This window comes from Anabrus simplex, chromosome 14 (assembly GCF_040414725.1).
Source record: "Anabrus simplex isolate iqAnaSimp1 chromosome 14, ASM4041472v1, whole genome shotgun sequence".
NCBI classification, from domain to species: domain Eukaryota; kingdom Metazoa; phylum Arthropoda; class Insecta; order Orthoptera; family Tettigoniidae; genus Anabrus; species Anabrus simplex.
In genome coordinates this window covers 46,337,504-46,360,645 of record NC_090278.1, presented here as the reverse complement: position 1 = coordinate 46,360,645, position 23,142 = coordinate 46,337,504, and the positions used below count along the sequence as shown (strand labels likewise).

General features: G+C 39.0%; 1 protein-coding gene across 1 annotated transcript in view; it reads right to left on the bottom strand.

The window, feature by feature from the left end:
* The window catches only part of LOC137502981 (gastrula zinc finger protein XlCGF57.1-like), a 43,984-nt gene that overhangs the window by 6,413 nt on the left and 14,429 nt on the right, over nt 1–23,142 (bottom strand). The window contains exon 3 of the mRNA XM_068230274.1: nt 3,322–3,404. Within this exon, the coding sequence (XP_068086375.1) occupies nt 3,322–3,404 (83 nt within the window). The remainder of the gene's footprint in view (nt 1–3,321; nt 3,405–23,142) is intronic.

Below are 23,142 nucleotides of genomic sequence, written 5' to 3'. Positions count from 1 at the left end.
TACACACAGAGTTGGTGAAAAGAGGCACAAGGTACCAACAAGACAGCAAAGGTCAGATAAAGTGCAGAACGACCTGAAAGCTGTGAATCTTCATACAGATATGGCCTGAGACCGAACTAACTAGAGAAAATGAATCACAACTCCGGACGCTACCACCAGGCAGGACTAACCCCACAGAAGCTGGATAACAAGAAGCAAATTCATGAATATTCTTTTATAAAAATGGGATACAATGGATATTTTATATATTCTAGCATTCAGCTTAGTATGTTCAATTCTATGTCCTATATCTATAAAAACTTATATTCACAAAATAGTGTTTGAATGACAGAACACTTCTAGGTTTCATTTAAGTGACTTGTATAAATCCATTATAAAGAAAATATATAATTCACCAAAATAAAAATTCCAGGATCATCTGTGTTAATTGGGAGTGACTGTTTGAATATCCGGGGAGGGGAGTCCGTCAGTGTATTCCAGGCTGAATGAAGTTTTGCAATTCATATTTCTGCTTACATCCATCAATTCCATAAATATGAAGACCTTGGAGGAGTGGCAGAAAATGGTCAGCTCAGGGTCATGTGACACTCGACACTCTACAAGTGGAAGAAAACCGCATCACTCAGTGGTTAGTTCAGGACCACGTGTCTTTACACAAACGGAAGTCAGTCTCATAACTAAATATTTAATTCCGGGCGATCTGTCTCTCCACAAATGGAAGATAATCTCATCACTAATTGGTAAGCTCAAGATTATGTGTCGTTCCACAAGTCAGCAATTAGGAAATGTTATGAATCTTAAAACCTATTCTTATGTAATTCAGTACCAAACTGACACGGCAAATACGTACGTGGATCAAAAGGTTAGTTGCAATAACGCCCCCAAAACGAAGCGAACATCAATGGAATGGGTGCACCCCTCATCACCACAACGAAAGAAGGCCAAGGTTCAACCTTCAGCTGGTAAGGTTATGGCGACAGTGTTCTCTGACATGGAAGGTTTGCTGCACGTGGAATTCATGCCGAAAGAAACTACGATCAACGCGGCGTTGTATTGTCAAATGTTGCACCGGTTACATGAAGCGATTAAAGAGAAGGGCCGGGGGAAATTGAGCGCCAGTGTTATTTTGTTGCATGATAACGCAACACCTCACAAGACCCGCCAAACAAGAGAACAGCTACAGCGTTTCAGGTGGGAGGTCAGGCAACATCCACCCTACAGTCCCGACCTAGCGCCAAGTGACTTTCATCTGTTCGGTAAGCTCAAAACCGAGCTTGGTGGTCGACGTTTCCAGACCGATGAGGAGGTGAAGACCGCTGTCTCCGAGTGGTTGCAGAACGCTGGAGGAAATTTCTATGCATCCAGCATCGACAAGTTGGTTGTGCGTTCGCAGAAATGTTTGGAGTCTATTGGAAATTATGTGGAAAAGTTACGTTACAGTGTATGTCGTTATAGTCATGTTGCTGTTGTATAGGTGGTGTAATAAATGAGCATAACTGGGAAGTGCAACTTATTTTCTGATCTGCCCTCGTATTTTAGACATTTCAAAAGAAGTCATTTAAATTGCTGCATTATATTTGTAGACTGCTGAAATGAGAGTCAAGATAACATAGCTCCTGAGGGGAGATATAATACAAAGAGGGAAGCAGTAGATAAGATCCGGTCGCCTGAATCCTGCAGGAGCATCTAAAATCTATGACATATACTGGACTAAGCTATGTAGAAAATGAACTGTCCTCTGCCTTATATACCAGGAAAAGTATTACAAAAAAAGGCGTGTCGCTTTGCTGGTCTGAGAGTGCCTCTCTCCAATACAGGTTTAGGAAAATAAAAGCCATTTAAACTCCATCCAAAAATAGAAATATGCATTTTGTGTGTGAAGAGTCTTCATAAGCAACATTGCTATTGGTGGACATAATACAAGATTGTTCTCCAGTGTAGCCTGCTATGCCCTGTTCAACATGAATTACAAACAGCAGAATTTGAACCTCAAAAAGCGGACATATTTGGGCGTTCTTCAGTTGAGTGCATGGTTCTGCTCTGACAAATGAGGGAGTGTAAGCTGGTACTGGAGAGTTCTGAGGACTGAAAGAAATATTTATAGAATCTAGAGCAGGAAAAAGTCAATGCGTTACATAACAGATGCGAAGACTCTAACCACCCACAAAACAAATAAACCTTTCAGAATTCGTAGTTTCCATCACTAATTTTGTTTGAAGTCAAACCTTAGGCTATGACTAGCCACTGCAAGACCTGTGAACACAAGGGCGTGCTTAAGAGCGCCAATACGAGATTATACAATCATTTCCCAGGGATTATCAAAGATCGTTCCACACAGTGACCAACAAAGGTGTAACAGCAAAAAATTAATTAGCAAGTAGTCCAATGGCACACCTAGAGTTCGAAAAACACTACTGCACTGTACATCTGTGTTACTTTGTAACGTCAGTGACAAAAATTACAACATTCAAATAATATTATTACATTATTATTATTTACCTACTTTTGTGAGATAATAAATTCACATACTTGAAGAATTCTGAGATTTTTTAGGCGATCTGCACAAACTTTAATTTTCATGTATAGCAGTCCTTTCTAATAGTTGATAATAATTGTGTGAATGTGTTTGGAATCAACACACTACAAGCACTGGACTGATAATGAGCACAAAAATGAAAAAGGGAAATTGGTGACAATCAGTAGGCGTGACCACAACACTGGAAAAAACATAAATTCTATACCACGATTTGGTTATGCTTACAACAACGTGGAAGTTTTATTTGAAAACTGTGATATCTAAGATGTAGAACTACTGGTCTGAACGTTTCATTTCTACAACACATTATTTGCTTTAGTGTCCACAAATGGAGAAATCTGACTTAACACACAAGAGAACAGAAAGTATCATAAAGAAATCTAACCTAGTAAATCATTTTAAAATGGCATTCTTTGAGTTACCACACTATTGAACTTAGCCATTATATCATTTAATGAACCTAGTAATGTAAGTTTAGTATTATTATATTGTTTACAATGTACATAAAACTTAACAATTTTGAATTTGTAGATTTAGTTTATAATCTACAAACATGGTTTTTTCTGTGTCGCTTTTACTATGAATGTAAAAAATTACTGAGAATATCTGGAAGTAATAGTTGCAGATGGCATTTCAGATGATAAAAATGTGATGAACAAATGATGCAGTGACAGTGAAAGAAAACACATTTTTCATGGTTGCTTAAAGTTAAACCAACCAATACTAAACACAACTGTGAATAGGTACAACATATTCCATGTTGAATAGGGTTTGTAGTTACGTACTTTGTTTCTTCTTTGATGTATCGCACCAGCTGATCATCAGTATGTTCTTCTATGAATATTTCCTCCTTAACATCTTCAGAAGGCTACAAGTAAAAAATAAGAAAAGTAGAATAAAGAAGGGAAACATATAGGCCTAAACCAGAAAAAGCCAAAAATATAAATTTTATATTGGCACAAGAAAAGTATAATTAATTAAATAATTAATTTACCTCCCATTTTAAAAACACAAGAATGGAAAGGAACAATCAAATGAAAATCACTTTCAATGAACAGAGAAGAAGACAATTTCCTATAATAAAGTATTACACAGCTCATCCTTACTAAATTTATATTATTTACAAAACTCCACTCATAATATCTTCTGTATTTATAAACATAATCAACTCATATACATCGTGTGGGATTACTTGAAATAATAATGTACAATTGACATTAGATTGAAATTTACATTGCATTTATTTATTTTAATTTTTACCCTTTTACTTGCATAACAATCTGGTTTGTCTTCACCAGAGCCCCTTTTGCCACTGCTTTTTGGTTGCAAATATGTAAATTATAAATTCTGTACATATATGAAAATATTCACTACAGTTTATGTATACATACATGTGGTGATGGAGGCACTTCCATATTTATCTATTTTCTCTATCTACCACCCCATAATTAAACATGTAGAACTTTAATTAATTAATTAATTAAATAAATAAATAAATAAATAAATAAATAAATAAATAAATAAATAAATAAATTATTTCTACCACTTCCCAACAAGTGGGCAATGCTTTAATCATAACTACAGATATATCCATCATCCCTCTCTTTACTCATATTAAGACCAAAAAATTTATTAGTCAATCAATCAATCAATCAATCAATGAACAACGGCTGATCATTAAATCCTCTTCCTATAAGTGAACATTAGCCAAAATTTGTCCCTTTGAATTCCAACTCATCTTCATGTTGTGACCTTTCCTATCTTACATGGCTTAAATGTATTCATACCAACTATTGTCATCTCTCTAACGACATCTCAAAACATACTGCTTAGTTGGACAGCTTGTCTCCTTTCTCGAAGTCTTCCTGGCCCTAAGTGTGCAACAACTCTGTAACACAACTCTTTGATCAGTAATCACCCACAAGAAATGGAGCTATTTCTGTTCTCTATTCAAGTAGTATTGGTGACGGTCTAATACTCTAATTGTGGCCTTGCTGGAGATTTATATGCCCTCTCCTTTACAATCACTAAACAACCCATAATCATATCCAGAGACCTGTAAATTTTATTTCCAGTCCAGTTTATGCGATTACCACAATGTCCTTATTATGAATACCTAGGTACTTACAGAGATCCCCATGAGGAACTTTCACCTCATCGACGCAATAAGGACACTTCCTCTTTGTGAAACACAAACCTCACATTTCACACTGTTCGCCATCATATCATTGGCAATGTCCATCTCAAATATCGTCAAGGTATTTTCGCAGTTGCTCAAAATCCTGGAACTCACTCACTGATTCCAGTTCATTATTAATATTGTTTATCTCTCTCTCTCTCTCTCTCTCTCTCTCTCTCTCTCTCTCTCTCTCTATATATATATATATATATATAAAAGTCTCATCATACTGCCCTGTGGAACCCAATCCCATAACTTTAAAATGTAGTAAATAAAGGAAACGAAACTAATTTACGACAGCAAGAAGCAATGGTTACACAAGAAATTACGTCAATAAAATCAGTATCAAACCAAAAACGCTTCTCGAAAAACGGATAGAAATAAAAAGTATGTAGTATTAACACTTTCAAGGCATTCCATATTGAAATAGCATACAGAACTAATAATAATAATAATAATAATAATAATAATAATAATAATAATAATAATCATAATAATAATAATAATAATAATAATAATAATAACAACAACAATAAGGCTTTTGCAAATTAATGTAGTCTAATATTAGCACAGACTATCAATTCAGTAAATCACGGGTATACGCACTGACACGTTAGAACTGTAACCAAATATACATTGGACAACCAGGAAGAAATATATCAGCTAGATATAAAGAACCAATAAACGCCAAGAAGTACTCGTGAGGCATAGGACGTGTCACCAATGGTATGGCCATGCCGTTTTGCAGTACCTAATGCAGTTGCCAATTTCAGCCAATCCTTTGAAATTAGCTTGCAATGTCCACATGGATGTACCAAAACTGACATTGAAAATAAGATACTATATTTTAAAGTTTTCTTAATGTAATCTTCTTTATGTGATAAGACGGTGGTATTTCCCTTATCTGCTTTGGTTATTATAATCGCATTCTCTTTAATTTTCTTATTAATCTGTTGTATATTGTTATTTACCTCTTTGTGTTCTATTATTTGGGATAGATTTTTCTTTGCCTCACACCTAGGCGCTTCTTGTTGGTCTACCAGAATGTTGGTTATAGGCAAATTCAGTTTCTGCTACAATTTTTGTTACCCCTCTCTGTATCATTTCTGTTTTAGTAGAATGCCAGTTACGATTTAGAATATTATTCCTTCTTCATTAAGATTGACTTTGGTTATATTTTTAACTGCTGGGTAAATTGTGTGTTCAGTCCTCTTTTAACAGGTTGTCGAATTGAAATATTTCTAACATTTTTTCCTAAGTAACATTTCATATTTGTTATCTAATGTTGTCTGTTTACCCTTTAGATTAGTGAATATTGATTGTTCTGTGTTAACTTAGGCCGAGTCCTATACTGAGGCGGGTATTTCTTTCGTTAGTTTCAAAAGTAGTTCATAAAGTGTACTACTTAGTTTAGCTTTTTTGCAATATAGAAATTTCATTTCATTTCTGAGCCAAATTTGATTAATTTGAATCTGTGTTTTTCTTTCGTGATAGTTTGATTTACCTTTCTTCTGAAATTATCGTAGATGTTTCGCAATTAAAAAAGGCGTGGTTAGAGGAACAAACTGAAGCCTTAAATACAGATTGTAAGACTAACAGCATTGAAAAAATATGGGAAAGGATTAATAGAATAATTAAGGGTGGAAGGAGTATAGATAGAATGAGCATTGAGGAAGTTCAGTGGGTGAGGTACTCGGGGGTAAGGTGGAAGGGCGGTGGAGAGGGACGGGGGAAGAAGTAATTTGGAGGAATAGGACAGTGGCAAATTATGAACTGGACAAGGAAATTACAAGGGAAGAAATCTTGAGAGTGATAAGAATCGGGGCAAGTCAGCGGGGGATGTAATGGGATCAATAACAAGTTTTGGAAAGAAATTAGCAAAAATGTGACAATGATAGAGGGCATAGTTGAACTATACAATAAGATCTATGAGGGGGGAAGTACCCGAAGGAATGGGAAATAGGAATTGTATGTCCAATATATAAGGAAAAGTGTAGTAAGAACTGTTTGAACAAAGGAAGAGGGGAGGACAGAAAATGGGTCCTGCAGGGAGAAAGGTTGGTACAAGTAAGGAAGCTGGAATATTTAGGAGTCATTATTAACAGTATAGGAACTTGGAATAATCAGATTAGTAGGGCGAAAAGCAGAGGTTTGGCAGCCCTAGCCTCAGCCAAAAACCTGCTACCTATATATCCGGGTATCAGTTATAAAACCTTGAGGTTTGTGTTAAGATCGGTGATTTTCGGTAGGGTATTACATGGCACGGAAGTATGGGGGTTAGATGAGAAAAGAGGTGAATTAAGACGAATTATTAGTAATTTTGGTAAGATAGTGATGGGGCTGCCGCTGTGCACAGCTAATACAAGGGCGGAATGAATGTGTGGGGAGGATTTGGAATCTGAGTGTGTGAAAAGAACAGTTAGATACTGGATGAAATTAAAAAGACAGGAAGGGGAAGGGTATTAAAGGTCTCGTATGAACAACAACGGAAGAGCATGTACAAGGGGGGCTGGCTAGAAAAAATTAACGGATATTTGGAGATGATTGGTTTGGGGCACATGTGGGAAGAGGTGTGGACGAAGACAGAAGCTAGAGGGATGAAGGTACTGTCTAGGAGAATTAAAGATATGCATAGGCAGAAATTATTGGCTGAAAGTAGAGTAAGAAGTTCTCTTAGTGTTTTTAATAAAGCAGAAGTACCGGGGATAAATATTAGATACGTTGAGAGATTAAACAGGTGAGGGTTGATATGGTGGATAATGGGGCTTCATAAAAATAAGGGATGGTTAAAAGGGAGAGATAAGTCGGTATGTATACTTCGTGGAGCAAAGAACAACGATTTTCACTTATTAGGTAATTGAGGAGTTGGATGCAATAACAGCGATAGTAGACTTACGTTATTTTGAGAAACAGAAGCTTGAAGTTTATAAATGTTCTGAGTTAAAAGTAATATTAGGAATCAACCTGAATTTCATTTAAGGACATTTAAAAGAGCCAAGAAATGTATTTCCCAAATAATTTTATCGATCTGTTAGCTAATAAGAAAGACAGTTATTTCAAATTTTATTTTATATGCTGTTATTGCATGAAGAGCAGGAATATTATATTTTGCCATACACCAGTATTGATCAGGGAGTTAGGAAAGCATGATCGCCCACTACAGAGGAACAAAAGTGCCAGTTTATCCCACATCAGTCCTCCGAAATGTCTATACTTACTAAAATTAAGAACAAATTCCTAAAAAAAAAAAATTGTCAACTAAGAAAGGTAAAACCATTAAGTTTATTCTTTATTTAATATTCACCTTTTTCGTTCTTTTGTGTAAAGGGTCGAGAGAAATTTGTTACAGTGCTCTCTCCAACTATGGTATTAGGCTACGGTAACTGCCCCCTCCCCAACAAATAGTTGAAATGTTATAAAATTAGTAACATTCGTTTCTGAACAACTTTTAATCCTGTATTCATTTATAAAATGATTTTCTAAACCTAAAAGGAAAGAAAAGGAACAATAAACAGATCACAAAGTATATAATTGGTATTTAGACGTTGTGAGTCTTACTTGTTTGAAATTCTCAAATGCATCATTGATCAAAATCAGGATGATTCACCTTCACATGCTGCATTAGCAGACTCTAGGGAATCATTACACACATACATGACTTTCACATACCACTCAACATTTTCAGTTTTTAAGTATTTCTTTTTTTTTGCTAGGGGCTTTACGTCGCACCGACACAGATAGGTCTTATGGCGACGATGGGATAGGAAAGGCCTAGGAGTTGGAAGGAAGCAGCCGTGGCCTTAATTAAGGTACAGCCCCAGCATTTGCCTGGTGTGAAAATGGGAAGCCACGGAAAACCATCTTCAGGGCTGCCGATAGTGGGATTCGAACCTACTATCTCCCGGATGCAAGCTCACAGCCGCGCGCCTCTACGCGCACGGCCAACTCGCCCGGTTTTAAGTATTTCATCAGTGAAACAACATCAAACCTTTTGTCTGCTTTTACACCACACTTTCTTACATCATGCAGCCTCAAATCATTAAAACTGAGAAAGCAGGTAAATGGCACATGGGAGTGTAGGACAAACTTCTGTATCATGAATCTGTTGCTTTTAGCAGAGGCCATTCTTAGGTCAAAGTGCTGATACCCAGTCTTATTAAATGTGACGCCACAAAACCTTCTCTTCCACTCGCTGACATCTTCTCCAGCCAGAGAACTGGCGGCAACTGAACGTGCCACTCGTGAAGCATAACAATGTAGCACATGGTACAAGTTTTAGTGAGCTCCTGACCTCTAGCGGCATCCTAGCGAACTAAGACCTGGACTGGGTTGTAGTGAAGCGACCAGGAAATCTGAAAACAGTATTCATGCAATAACAGCGTAACTAGACTTACACTGTTATTGCATCTAGCTCCACAATTGTGAAGAAACAAGTAAGATCAGAAATAGTCTATTGGGTGCCAAATATCGGAAAATGTTACGAATAGGGGACAAACGGAGTATTATAAGGTGGATTATTAAGGAATGGGAAGAAAGAGGAGAATTAAACAGGTACTTATGTGCGTTAAAAATGCATGTGTGAGAAAAATGGAAGAAGGAGATTCATAGGGCGATGGTGGTGAGTATAGCTTGGAGGGAATAAGGGGGTATGTGTTTGGAATGGGGACAGGTGTTAATCATGTTTATGGGGGTCTTGTATAACAGTATGCAGTGGTTTGAGTTTGTTAGGTAATTTCAGCAGTAAGTGAAGTGCTGGTGATTTGTACATAGTGAAGTAAGACCGAGTGACAGCGATGGGCATTCAGATTGTGAAGTAATTGAGTAAGTAAATAATATGGTATGCGCGAAATGTAGAGGCCTTACTGATTGCGAGATTGCAAGTCAGTATGCGATTGTTGTCATTTGTTGTACTTTAAATACAGGATAAGTGGGTTAAAGAACAAGGATTGCAAAATAAGCAATTGTGTATACAAGGACTAGAGCTGAATCTGTTGTAACGTGATGTCATCGGTTTCTTTGCAGAACTATCTGTTGTGACGGTCATGTGGTGAATGCAAGGTCAGGGTAGGGGTAGAATAATTGTTTTGTAGATAGATTCTTGTTTAATATTATTATTATTACTATCATCTTTATTATTATTATTATTATTATTATTATTATTATTATTATTATTATTAATATTAATAGGATTATTGTTATGTGAACATGTATCTGGGCTGGAAGCCTGTTTTGTTCATTAATAAATACTACTACTACTACTACTACATAACAAAAGTTTCAAGATTAAACAAGGTACAGAGAGTAGCTGCGTATTATTTGCGAATTATCTCAAATTGTTTTAAACAAGTCATGGAGTGAAATTCGAGTCAACTGTTCGTACTGGAGTTCACCCCTGTACACAAATAGTAGATTAACATATAGGAGAGAGTCATATTTGAATGTGCTACCCTCCAGAAATCGCAAGATTTTTAATGGTTACCAGTTCAGTTAATATTTCGAAATTTGTCTAATATTGTGCACAGATCTACTGAAACACACTGATACAGATTCTAACCTTTGGAGGATTAACGATGCCATTATTTTCTCTCTGTATGAATTCTTTTTGTATCTTCTCTGACCTCATTATTTTTTTCTCCACCACGAGACGCCGAGAACGCTGATAAGCATCCAAATTACCTTGTTGTCTTAGATACGAGTGCTAGAGGAATGTGACTAGTGCTCTCTATCGGAGCAAAATAACTCCCCTTGCAGTCTGTTCAAAGTAATATTTCACGAGTGTGGCAGACGAGAATGGAGACAAGGCGTTAATGCTGATGAAGAGGAAACGAAAGACAGTGCGAGCAAACATAACGAAATTCAGTAATGACATTACAAAGGCAGCGTCAGATGCAGAATATAACCGGACGAGATTACAAGAGAATTTAGAACAACTCATTTCCCTCGATGATGGCATTCACGAACTTCTATCAGACGCCGAATACGACGCAGACGTCATAGTGTGAGAAATACATCGAGGTCACGAAGCGCGCAATGTTTAATTCGACACGCGTCATTCGTGACAAATTATCTGAATCGTTCGGAAATAAGAATCTTGACCCTTCCAGACCTTCATCCGCAGTACCAGAGCCATCACATGTATCCATCACGCACTCCGTAAAATTACCCACTATCAAACTAGAACCATTCGCAGGAGATGGTGAGAAATGGTCCCGGTTTTGGGAGCAATTCCAGTCAGCGGTAGACAACAACCCGACCATCAACACATATCGACAAGCACGTCTTCCTTCGTGTACACCTGGAGGGAGAACCTAAGGAGCTGATCGATGGTATAGCGGTGACTGCAGACGCATACGAGGAAATCAAGAGGATTCTCACTGGACGAAACTGCAATAGGAACTGCATCATCCAGGCGCATCTGGATTACCTGGAGACCAGTTCGCGATGCTGCACCCAACGCCCTCAATTGTACATATATAGAATGCAACAGACGTACTCAGTCACACCATTTGAAGCAATGACTCGCAGATTGGCCAACTTCAGTATAAGTGGAATATGGACGAAAGATTCTGTGCGAATCTCGGCATTCGAGAGCAGGATCACGTACTCACCACACCCAACCGTCCCACGAGACATCCAGACTCGATCACGCCTTCGCAAACTGCAACTAGCAGATCCTCAAGATGATGCAGACGATCTGATAATTGAGGTCCTGATAGGAGACCAGTACTGGTAGGTGATGGACGAACACCCAATACGCATCTCGAGTCCCTTGGTACTTCTTCCTCTATGTTTGGTTGGATTCTTAGAGGGAATTAGTCTGGTACTACAGTGAAGCACGTCTCCGTAAACCACGTCAGTATCAATACAGAATTACTACCTTCCGATGACAATCTACGTAAGTTTTGGGATCTAGAGACACTAGTGATAAAGGAAGATCAGCAACGAGCACTCACTGCAAGATAATCTGCAATCTTGGAAGGCTTCCATGACTCATTCAAAATGGAAGATGGAAGTAGGGTAGTCTCCCTACCAGGGAAGGAAGGAGTAATACTGCGCTCGAAACGCAAGAACGCTGAGAGACGTTTTGAATCCCTGAAGAACAAACTTAATGGAAACAAACAGTTCCGAGAGGTATACCACGCTCTAATGACCGACTACTTCGCGAAGGCACATATAGAGATGACCCCCGAGGCTGAATCGCTTACCGGCACCTCACCATGCTATAAAGAAACAAAGAGACTCCACGACGAAGTGGAGAATAGTTGTTATGCTTCATCTAATGAAAGGGGTTCCCTGTCACTCAATGATGCCTTGGAGGCAGGGCCTAATCTCCCACGAGAAATTCTGGCATCACTACTCCGCTTCCGACTCTACGGACTAGCTTTAATTGGGGACGGAACCCAAGTCTTTCTGCAGTTGTGCCTGGATAAAAATGACACAGACATAACGAGATTTCTATGCTTTGGAATGGAGAGAGGGGAAAATGGAGACTGGAAGACAACTGACAACACTGCAGTATACAGATTCACCCGCTTGCCGTTTGGACTTACATGCTAACCATTCCTTCTAACAACTACATCATGTGAATTGGCTTCCAGATTTTGCGACAAGTATCCCTTCGCTACAAAACTGCTAGATCAAGGGACCTTCATGGATGATTTCACAACCAGGATAGAAGACGACAATGAAATCACTGCAGTGTAGTACGAGATAACAGGGCTTCTCCGAGAGATAGAAATGCCAATCTAAAAGTGGGCGACCACTTCAGCACTGTTATAGGATATATGGAGAGCCGAAGGGCGCGAGAAGAAGAGATACGAGTTTTGGGAACACGCACAGGACTGTCTTCTTTTCGACCTTACATACGTCATCGAAACGCTACCAGAAGAGCCGGCAACGAAGAGACAGCTACTACAATCTACAGCAAGATTTTACGATCCGCTTGGTTTCCTGTCGCCAATGTCGATTACAGGAAAATTCCTGTTCCAGGATACTTGGTGTAGAGGGACAACATGGCACGATCTCCTACCCATAGACCTAGCAAGAAGGTGGCAAATCTGGACTTCCAGCCTCATTCTCTGGTCGGCCATTCAAATCCTTCGGTGGATAGGATCTTCTTGTACAACACCAGAGGACTATCAGGTACATTTATTCTGCGACGACTCGGAGAGGGCTCATGGTGCCATAGTATATCTCAGAGTGGTGGAGAGCAATACAATCCACTAAACCTTCAACGGTCACGGGAGTGGACTTCGATGGCCAACTATATGTCAGGGTGGGGAGCGTGTTACAGAAATCGTATATCGCACTGTTCTCTTACGCCACTACAAGGGCTTTGCACCTGGAATTAACATCGGACATGTCGTTCAGACGCTTCTCCAGCAGACACGGATTACCTCACATCTACTCGGACAATGCGAGGGCCTTTCAAGCTGCGAGCAGAGAACTTGCGAAACATTCTCGGATGTTCACGGACCAACGTACGAGCCAGCATTTCGCCCACAATGGTGTTTATTGTTCCACGGGTGACTTGATGGGGAGGCTGGTGGGAACGAATGGTGGGCACAAAAGCGATGCTTGAAAAAAGTGTTAAGCACGTCTAAAGCAGACGAGGAAACTCGGAGGAGGATACTGGCAGAAATACAAGCCTCCATTAATAGCAGAACAATTTCATAACACGGTCCCAACGTACTGACACCAAACCACTTCATAAACGGGGGACTATTAACAGCATTACCCAACGTTCCAGAACCTAGCGTTTATACAGATCTGAGGAAAGGAGCAACACTAAGGGTAAAGATGCAAGACGACTTCTGGAAGAGGTGGAAGGAGGAGTACCTTCTCGCCCTAAGAAGTTTCCACGAGGTGCGGCAACCAGACAGAAGATCGACGAAGTGCCAGAAGGGGGATGTCGTCCTGCTTCAAGACGATCTGCGTCCACGTCACATATGACGAGCTCGCATCTCTGGCCGTGACGGGAAGGCGAGGACTCTCGTCCTCCGACTCGGCGATGAACGGAGATCACCCAACCGGTACAGCTGGTCGTACCATTGGAGAACGACCAGGGCGGGGAGGATGTGGAGGATTAACGATTATTTTCTCTCTGTATGAATTCTTTTTGTATCATCTTTGACCTATGTTTTTCTCTTCGTACAAAGTGATGTGTAATAAAGAAAACTTGGTTCTCTTCAGAGTAAAATAAGTACAGCGAGTTCATGCATAGTGCTACGCTCTGCAATGACAAGGTTTAACCTCTAGCACTGGGCCTGGAATGCATTTCTAATACAACCAGTACAAGTGAAATGGCGGACGAAAGACACATTACTGCTCCTGAATGAAGATACATATATTTTTTTCCTTATAGTACAGCAGTGGCACAATAGGTACGCTTTTGAGAGTATTTACTGCAATATGTAATGCATGTTTAAATATGCACATGTTATAACATTCCTTGTTTGCCACTGCAGGTTTGTGTTCTTACGACACAACTGGCAACGTCATATCTATAGGTAGTTATCCAACAGCAATCCGCAGTGTTATTTACATGTAATAAAACGTCACACCCATGCATTTTGTTTACTTATTATAAAACATAGCTTATTTTTATGCAATCATTTTAATATTATTCACAGATATTTTATAGAATGCACTATAATTTCTGTAGGTGCCAGTTCTAATTCTGATTTACTGGAGTTTGATAATGATTACGTGGCATCAGAATCGAGTTCAATGTCCTCCACAATAAGTTTGGATCAAAAGGAAAAAGGTAAATTTACAATATATCCCATTCTCAGGCAGCACTTACGATGACTGCAAGAAGAGGGAGAGGAGAAACAAGGGGGTAAGGACGGGGAAGTCTGAAGAAAGCACAACAAAACTGTACAGCATCATGAGTGTTGCCTCAGGAAGGACATTCTTCAAGAGATACCACGGATGAGAATGATTCTGACTGTGAGGGGTATATGGAAAGCCACCATGAATAATGACCCTTATGTGTTGGAGCCACACGAGTATATTCTTGTTTCCACATTATTGTTGCCTGCCTCTCGCATTCTTCAACCTGCTATATGCATTAGTTGTTCACAGATCCTTGTTTTATAATGAGCATGCGTTGTAAATCAAATGTTTTGTATCAAAAATGTTAAAATAAGACATGGTAATGGAACTTGCACCTGTTCTGCTCTGAAAGGTTATCAGACACAAGGAGTACAAGTGTTTTTAATAAGTTTCAAAAATAATGCAGGGGCACTACAAGCATACCTACAAATATATACAGACTCACCGACTGTTAGAAAAAACATTTGACGTTTTGAAAACAACTCTCAGAATTTATAAGCAGCCATTCAATTTTAGCGTTCATTTATCAGTTTGCACAAAGGAGCACTTGTACCACTTGTACCCTCAGCTCCTCAATTAATGGGAAATACATGAAGGGTGCACGTAACCCCGACGTACCCCTTCCTTAACACTAGAATAGACTATGCTGGCCCAATTCTCATGAAAAATGGTGTGAGGTCGAACAATATCACACTGCCAAGCTACTAAGGCTGTCTATATAGCGATTACACCTGATCTCACCACAACATTTCTTAAAGCACTTCGTCGACTTAGCTCTCCTAGAGGTCAACCCGTGAACATCTACACCGATAACAGCACAAACTTCCTCAGAAAAGCTAAAGAAATCAAGGACTTTCTGCAAAACAACCATCAGAGAAACCAACTCTTCACAGCAACTGCAGGTGTGGGACTGACATGGCATTTCATCCCTCCTGCAGCACCACACTTTGGTGGAATCTGGGAAGCAGCTGTCACAAGTCTGATGTATCACCTCAGAAGATTGATGGATTCTTATTGTTTCACCAACAAGGAATGGACCAGACTCTACAACACATATACATCCTCTCACCAAAGTTGAAAGATGACCTTTTTGACATTTCTTACCTAACTGCATCCCGTTTCCTTATAAGAGAGCCAATTACCACACTCCCTGATCATGACTACACTTCCTCTCCCATCACCCAGATGGCTATATATTCAACAGCTAACCCTAAAATCCCGGAAGACATGGTCAAAGGAATATCTCAATAAATGGGCAATTAAATATCCCACAGCAACATAGTCACACTGAAGGAAGCCGACACACTTGCTATGCAGTGATCAAATGCGTATCATGGTAGTGACGGATTCATTCATTTAACGAATGTTAAGGTCAACATACAAGCCTTTCAATACTGTCCTTACCTCGTATGAAACAGAAAGGCAAGATCAGTCTTGAAGGGCTTATTTAATAAGTCACAATAGACTAGTAACACCAAGCACCACATTAGGAAGAATAAGAATGTTTTTCACCTGCCATGAGATGGCTACAATGTGTGTAGTGTGTAAGTAAATGCTCACAGTAAGCAAGCATTTCACCTGCAACTTGAATTATTTATTTATAGCTTATAACTCATTTATAGCTTTATTTATAGCTTAAAAACTGCAACTTACGTCTACAAATAATTGTAATATCTAGAAATCAATATATATAAATAAATTCGTAATGACCATGTGCCTGTACATTGACTACTTTGGTGAAATATTCGTAGTTATCCATTTCAGGGCTAATAATGACCATCTGCATATCTTTTAACTTTGGTGTCTGTTTGTCTATAACTTGAAAACTACTGGATATACACCCACCAAACATCATACTTAGAATCCACCTGTCCTTGGGTAGGTTTTAGGGCCAATGTTGTTTCTAAATGCCTGAAGTGACCTGGGGTTTTATATAAACTGACACCAAGACTTTGCACTCCCACAAAATATACTCAAAACTTAATCAAAAACTACTTAATTAATGGAAATCAATTTCTAAACTTTTTTCTCATGTGCATCATTTCGATACGAGGATTGATAAGTGAGATATCATTAACAGACTGTTTCTCAGTGCAAGCCTCAACGGACTTAACTCAAGAGAGGGTGCGTGTAAAGTGTATTTCTAATTACTTTAAAAGTACTTAAGATATATCAACCAAACATTATATTTACCATTCACCTGTTCAAAGGTAGGTTTCAAGGTCCATTACGTTTCAAATTCCCGGAATGGACTGGGGTTTATCAGGAACCAAAATGGTGATTTTACTTTCCCACAATATATATAACATCAACCTGACTGGAAATCGACCAAGCTTGATGGCAATCACTTTCTAAAACTTTTTTTTCTCATAGGTATTTTTTTGACAGGAGGATTAATAAGGGAGATATCATGAACTGTCAGTTTTGCAGGCTATCTCCAGCGGACATAGCCCAGAAGCTGTTCTACGTGGAGCAGATTCTTTATCTATATAAATAAAATTGTAACGACCGTATGTTTGGTGTCTGTACATTGACTATTTTGGCTAAATTTCTGTACTGTTATTCGTTTCAGTGGTAATAATGACCATCTGCATATTTTTAGCTTTAGTGTCTGTCTATAACTTGAAAACTGCTGGACATATTTCCACCAAATTTCCACTGGTCCTTGGGTAGGTTTGAGGGAAGTAGATGTTGATTCCCATAAGGAACCTGAAATATTTGTCCCATGTGATTAAATTTAAAGTAGCAATATAAATGGTCCATTATTGTACATTATAAATTTTCCAGCGAACTCATTCCTGGTTGCCAGCGTTTTGCCCCGGTGTGCTAAGTGGGGCCCATCAGTTGGTAAATAGCACACCCTCCAAGACATATGGCTAGTGCATACCATGGAGGCCACTGCGTAGTCTGCTTGGAGCCACCTGCAGTGCCAATGCACTATGAGAGACTTAGTCTCATTACCAAAACTTGATGCCTGCCTGGCCATCAGATGATATAGATGTTGATCTCCATAGGGACATGAAATATTTGTCTGAATGAGTAAATTTATAATACCAGAGGTGCCAACCTTTGAAGTGGGTTATCAGTAATCCCATTTTTAACCCCGCCCCGACGCCAAAAACTTTTAAAAGTCAAATCCAAAGCACCCCGTTTGGCCTTTCCTACAGCAATCTATTCTAAAGTATATCATATAACACAATAAAATTTGCTCATTACCTGTTAGTTCTGCGATAAAAAAATTCTTTGTAGCTTGTTTCGCACCCAGCAGCTGCTTTTCGGTGTAGGTTTTCTTGTAACATACTTCCCCCTGAGATGACATTTTCGTCTTCAGAACCATAAGCGATTCCAGTGTAGATGTACTTAGTGTAGGCCTAAATTCTGTCTGATTTTTCCTAACAACACTGAAAACTCTTTCTGTGGGAGAGTTACTATGAGGTACACTTAGTACTGCAAATACAACATTACTTAAGGTTTTATACTTAATTTGTCCACTTTCGTTTTAAGCTCTGCAATCTTGCCCCAATTCACATCAATGTTAGGTCCATGTACAATATATTCCGGGAAAGTATCACACTGGTAAACTGCAAATTCCTCTTCAAGTTTGTCATGTTCACTTTCTTTGACCAAAGTTGGGAATCTTCGAACAAAGTATTCAAGAGATGAATAGGAAACCTTTGTTCTGAGAGAGATGTCTACAACTTCGGCATGATGAAGAAATTCGTCATCAAGGGGAAATTTCCTGGTAATGTAACTGCAAGCTGCCATATAAAACTCTCTTACAGAATTATAAAACATCTCTTCATCACAGTCATTATCTTTCAAGTATGCCCTAGCTTTTGCTCCAATTACCAAGTCCTCATTGGCTTTCTGGTATTTCCTCCTCTTGAATTCAACACTCAAAAGGGAGGTAGATTCTGACTGAAGAGAACATGGCTGAACAAATCTGACCAATAGGTCAGTTAAAAGACCAGTAAGTTTCCTCCTAAGAAGATGTATGGCTGGAGCATCTTGTTGCAGAAATATATTCACAGAGTTAAAAACAGGAAGTGTACTCTGAAGAAAGTAGCAAAACAGTTTTGTGTGTGGGTCTTGTATGAAAGATTTCACAGTTTCAAACTGCTTGGTGGTCTCACTTTTATGGTGGGTCTCACTACAAAACATGAGTGTCAAAGCTTCCCACTGCTCAAGAACTCTATCAATAGACTGAAGAAGCAAGAGCCAACGGGTACTAACATATTTCAAAATTTTGTGACCCTCTGTGCCACAAACAGCCTGATAAACTTTCAACGTGTTTTGTCTTTTAGAACTGTTGTCAAGATAGTAATATAACTGAACAAAAAAGTTCTCTACATTGACTGGCAATTGGGCTGCTGCTTTTTGTGCACAGATGTGTATGAGATGACATGAACAACCCGGGACATAAACAGAAGAATGCCTGTCCTTCACAAATTTGGCAACACCTTTATTTGCCCCTATCATTGTGTATGCATTGTCAGATGAAAAAGAAATGCAATTTTCCCATGGAATGGCTAAAGAAGACAATTCACTGTTAATTACAGAGAATATTCCCTCACCAGTATTGTCGCTACTCTCTAACAATGACAATAGAAGAGTTGATATTTGACCTCTCTGAGCATTAAAGAAAGAGACAACTATAGGATAAAGTTTAACTGCATTTGAATCCGTACTACCATCAGTAGCCAAGGAAAACGGCGTTATTTGCAAAAGTTCACTTAATTCCTGTTTTGCCTCAGATGCCGTGTATTGAACTAAAGCAGAGGTTTTAGTTCTTGCACAACCATATTTCTGAGATATTTTTGAGTCAGGGAACATTGATCGAAACAAATTTCCAGCGTGGTCTGAAACTGATAACGGAATATTATGCTCCAAAAGAAATGATGTGAACAATAATTCGGCATTTGTCACCGCAGTTTCATTACTTTTTACGAAGAACGATGAAACAGACTGGTTTCGTAATTTTGATTCACCGTATGTGTGATGTTTCTTGGATTTTATGTGTCTTCTGCAACCATCTCGTCCACCGTGAGCCACAGAGAAATCACACGAACACACACTACAGAACACGTGGTTTTGACTAACACGTGAGGCAAGCAAGCATGGCCATTCCTTTGTGTAACCGTCTCGCTATTTCTGTAACACTGCTGTCTTCTTAGAAGAAGATGCAATTTGACAATTGCTCCGCTTCATTTCACAAAACCAATCACTACTTTTCGAATCAACGTCTAGGATAATTAGAATTGAAATGCGCTAAATATATACCATTCTTTCTACGAACACAACAGAGAGCCGAATGTGCGTACTGGAGAACAGCAAGGCAAGGAGTAGCGAGTAGCAAGGAGTAGAGCCTACCTCACGGCCGACTTGATACGTCATTCCCGCGTCATTTTAGCTAAGAAAGCAGCATATGTCTATGTAGCTGGCCGTGATTTCACAACGCTCGCGGGAAACTAAAGGAAGTGACAACCAAATAACTGCCAAATATGCTTGGTAGCCAACGTACAAGCATTGAAACGAGGCAGGTTGACCAGTAATGCTCTAAGAGATAAAACATTTCTTACTTCTTTCCTTTTTTTCGCAGAAATTAATTTTTATCGTGACAAGGTTGCTTTTCCGTAATAATTTCCCCTTCGACCGTAATGCCGTAATCATTACGGAAAATCCGTAATAGTTGGCACCTCTGTAATACCAATATGAATGATCTGTTGTTGGACATTATAAATTTTCAAGCAAACTCATTCCTGGCTGACAGTGTTTCTCCCCAGTGTGCTAAGTTGGCCTCATCAGTTGCTAAATAGCACACCCACCAAGACAAATGGCTAGTGTATACCAATATACTGGCACTGCCGGTAGCTCCAAGTAGCCTACGCAGTGGCCACGCATCTTGGTGGGTGTGCTATTTGCCAACTGGTGAGCCCAACTTAGCACACAGGGGTGAATGCTGGCAACCAGGAATGAGTTCGCTAGAAAATTCATAATGTCCAATAATGGACCATTTATATTGGTATTATAGGTTTTAGAGCCAATAATGCTTCTAAATCTGAGAACTAACTGGTGGGGTTTATACAAAACCGAAACCATGATTTTGCACTTTCACAAAATATACTCAACCAAACTTAATGGAAATCAATCTGCCTTAATGGAAATCAATTCCTAAATCTTTTTCCTCATGTGCATCAATTTGATACTAGGATTAATAAGGGAGATATCATTAATGGACCTTTTTCTGGTTCAAGTCCACCGGACTTCCTCAAGAGCGGTTGCGTGTAAAGCGTATTTCTTATAACTTGAAAACTACAGAAGATATTTCAACCATACTTCATATTTACCATCCACCTGTCCATAATTATTATTTAAGGTCCATTCCATTTCAAATTCCCAGAAGGGACTTGGGGTTTATAGGGAACCAAACCAGTGATTTTACTCTCCCACAATATATGTAAGACCTGCCTTAACTGGAAACTCACCAACCTTGATGGAAATGCATTTCCAAAACTATTTTTCTCGTGTGCATTTTTTCGACAGGAGGATTACTGAATATCATAAATGGTTGGTTTCGCGGGCTAAGTCCAGACGAAATAGTCCAAAAGTTGTTGCACAATCATGATCCCCAGAATTCTGCTTGGAAAAGGAAACAGGTAAGGTTTGGGCGAAGATTCTGGCTAACCCTGAGGATGAAGAAGAAGAAACCAAGGCAACATCACATGTTTCCGAGTTCCAGGAAGTGTGGCTTGCAACGTTGCACACTCAGAAGTCACTCCCAACTAAATTTGTTTGGGAACTGATTAAGATGTTTCAACGGTTAAATATTCTAGCTATACTACCTTTTCTTAATCAAGGAAATCAATTAACTAACAGTAATTTGATTGTGAAGAAGTGTGCACGATGTAATCCCACCACAATATATGACATTTCATTGTTTGATCAGTGCTGTAACTTCATAGGAAAGGTTTCTCAAAAACCCATGTGTCTCTGATAACCATAATTATTTAATGTCAGGTTATTTTTACTTTTGTTTTTGAGGATAACAATTATTGTTAGTAGTAGCAGTATATAACAGGGTCCATATTGACAAAATTAAGGTCAATATTCCTAACCGTGGTTGAGCGCGATGCCATTTGATAAAGAAGTTATAGTCAAGACTGCTCACCCTTTAGTTAGACTTCACATACAAATAATACAAAGAAACCGGAGAATTTGACCCTGAATGAGTTGACAGAAACATTACGTCCGCTGTCTTGAAGGAGCCGTGTAGTTCCTCCCTTCATCCCCTCTCCCTTCATTGTCGAGCCAGTGGGATGTGTGGGCAGGCAGGGAAGCAAGTAACTTCCCCTCCGCGCATGTTTCGTTTATGATAGATATCCTCGTACTTTGTCTCCACCTCCCCTCACTCTTCAGATGTGTGCATGTGGACGTGACCAATGAAGGAGAGTGTGTAAGCAGGTACTGGGTGGTTCTGAGGGCTCTACTGATTTCTTGCCTGAAATGAATATTTCTTGCCACGAGGTACTAAAGATTTCGAGTGTACGTAAAGCAGATTCCGTATCTATCTATATATATCAAATCACAGAGTTACCCATATCAGGTGTAATAATGACTATCTGCAAATTTTTTACCTATATTTTCCTAAAAGTCCTAAATTTTAACCCCCTCGCCCAAAACCAAGATAGCGGCACAATTTGCTAGATAAACTAGAAAATTGAAATTAGGCAAAATTGTACGTGTTAGCCTGTAACTCACGGAAAGCTTCCAAAATTTTTAAAATTTTCACTTTCTGTAACAGAAGAAAATTGCAATATGGAGGCAATTTTAACGAGGTTGCAGACTATCCATCGAGGCATCTGCAGCAAGACAGTGAGCCCCATCACAAAATGGATGGTACAATCTCCACTCAATACGCAGTGCATGATGTTTCGTTGTACCTCTATTGCTTATATGGTACATTTGTACCTATTTCTTTAATATAACCACATTTTGCTTTTTGTACACACAGTAGTTCATAGTTTGAATGACTTATACGAAGATTGAATAATTTATTTCAACATGAACATTGGCCCAACCAATATCCATGCATGAGCCAAATTCTATGTTTGTAGCTGTCACATTAGCACACAAAGGTGACAAAACCTTATACAAAATTCACCCCCTTCGAATTTCTAATTCAATTTTGCCCACAAACAGATGAGACAGGAGAACATATCTTAAGACCGGCCTTTTAGACTGCTAAATGATGCATCTTATGGTACAATCCATTTGTCGATATGATGCACTGTTTAGCAGCAGTTAATCTGTAAATTAAGGTTTGCAATATTGTATAATAATAATAATAATAATAATAATGTTATCTGATTTACGTCCCACTAACTACTTTTACGGTCTTCGGAGATGCCAGGGTGCCGGAATTTGGTACCACAGCAGTTCTTTTATGTGCCAGTAAATCTACCAACACGAGGCTGTCGTATTTGAGCACCTTCAAATACCACCGGACTGAGCCAGGATCGAACCTGCCAAGTTGGGGTTAGAAGGCCAGCGCCTTAAGCGTCTGAGCCACTCAGCCCGGCTTCCAATATTG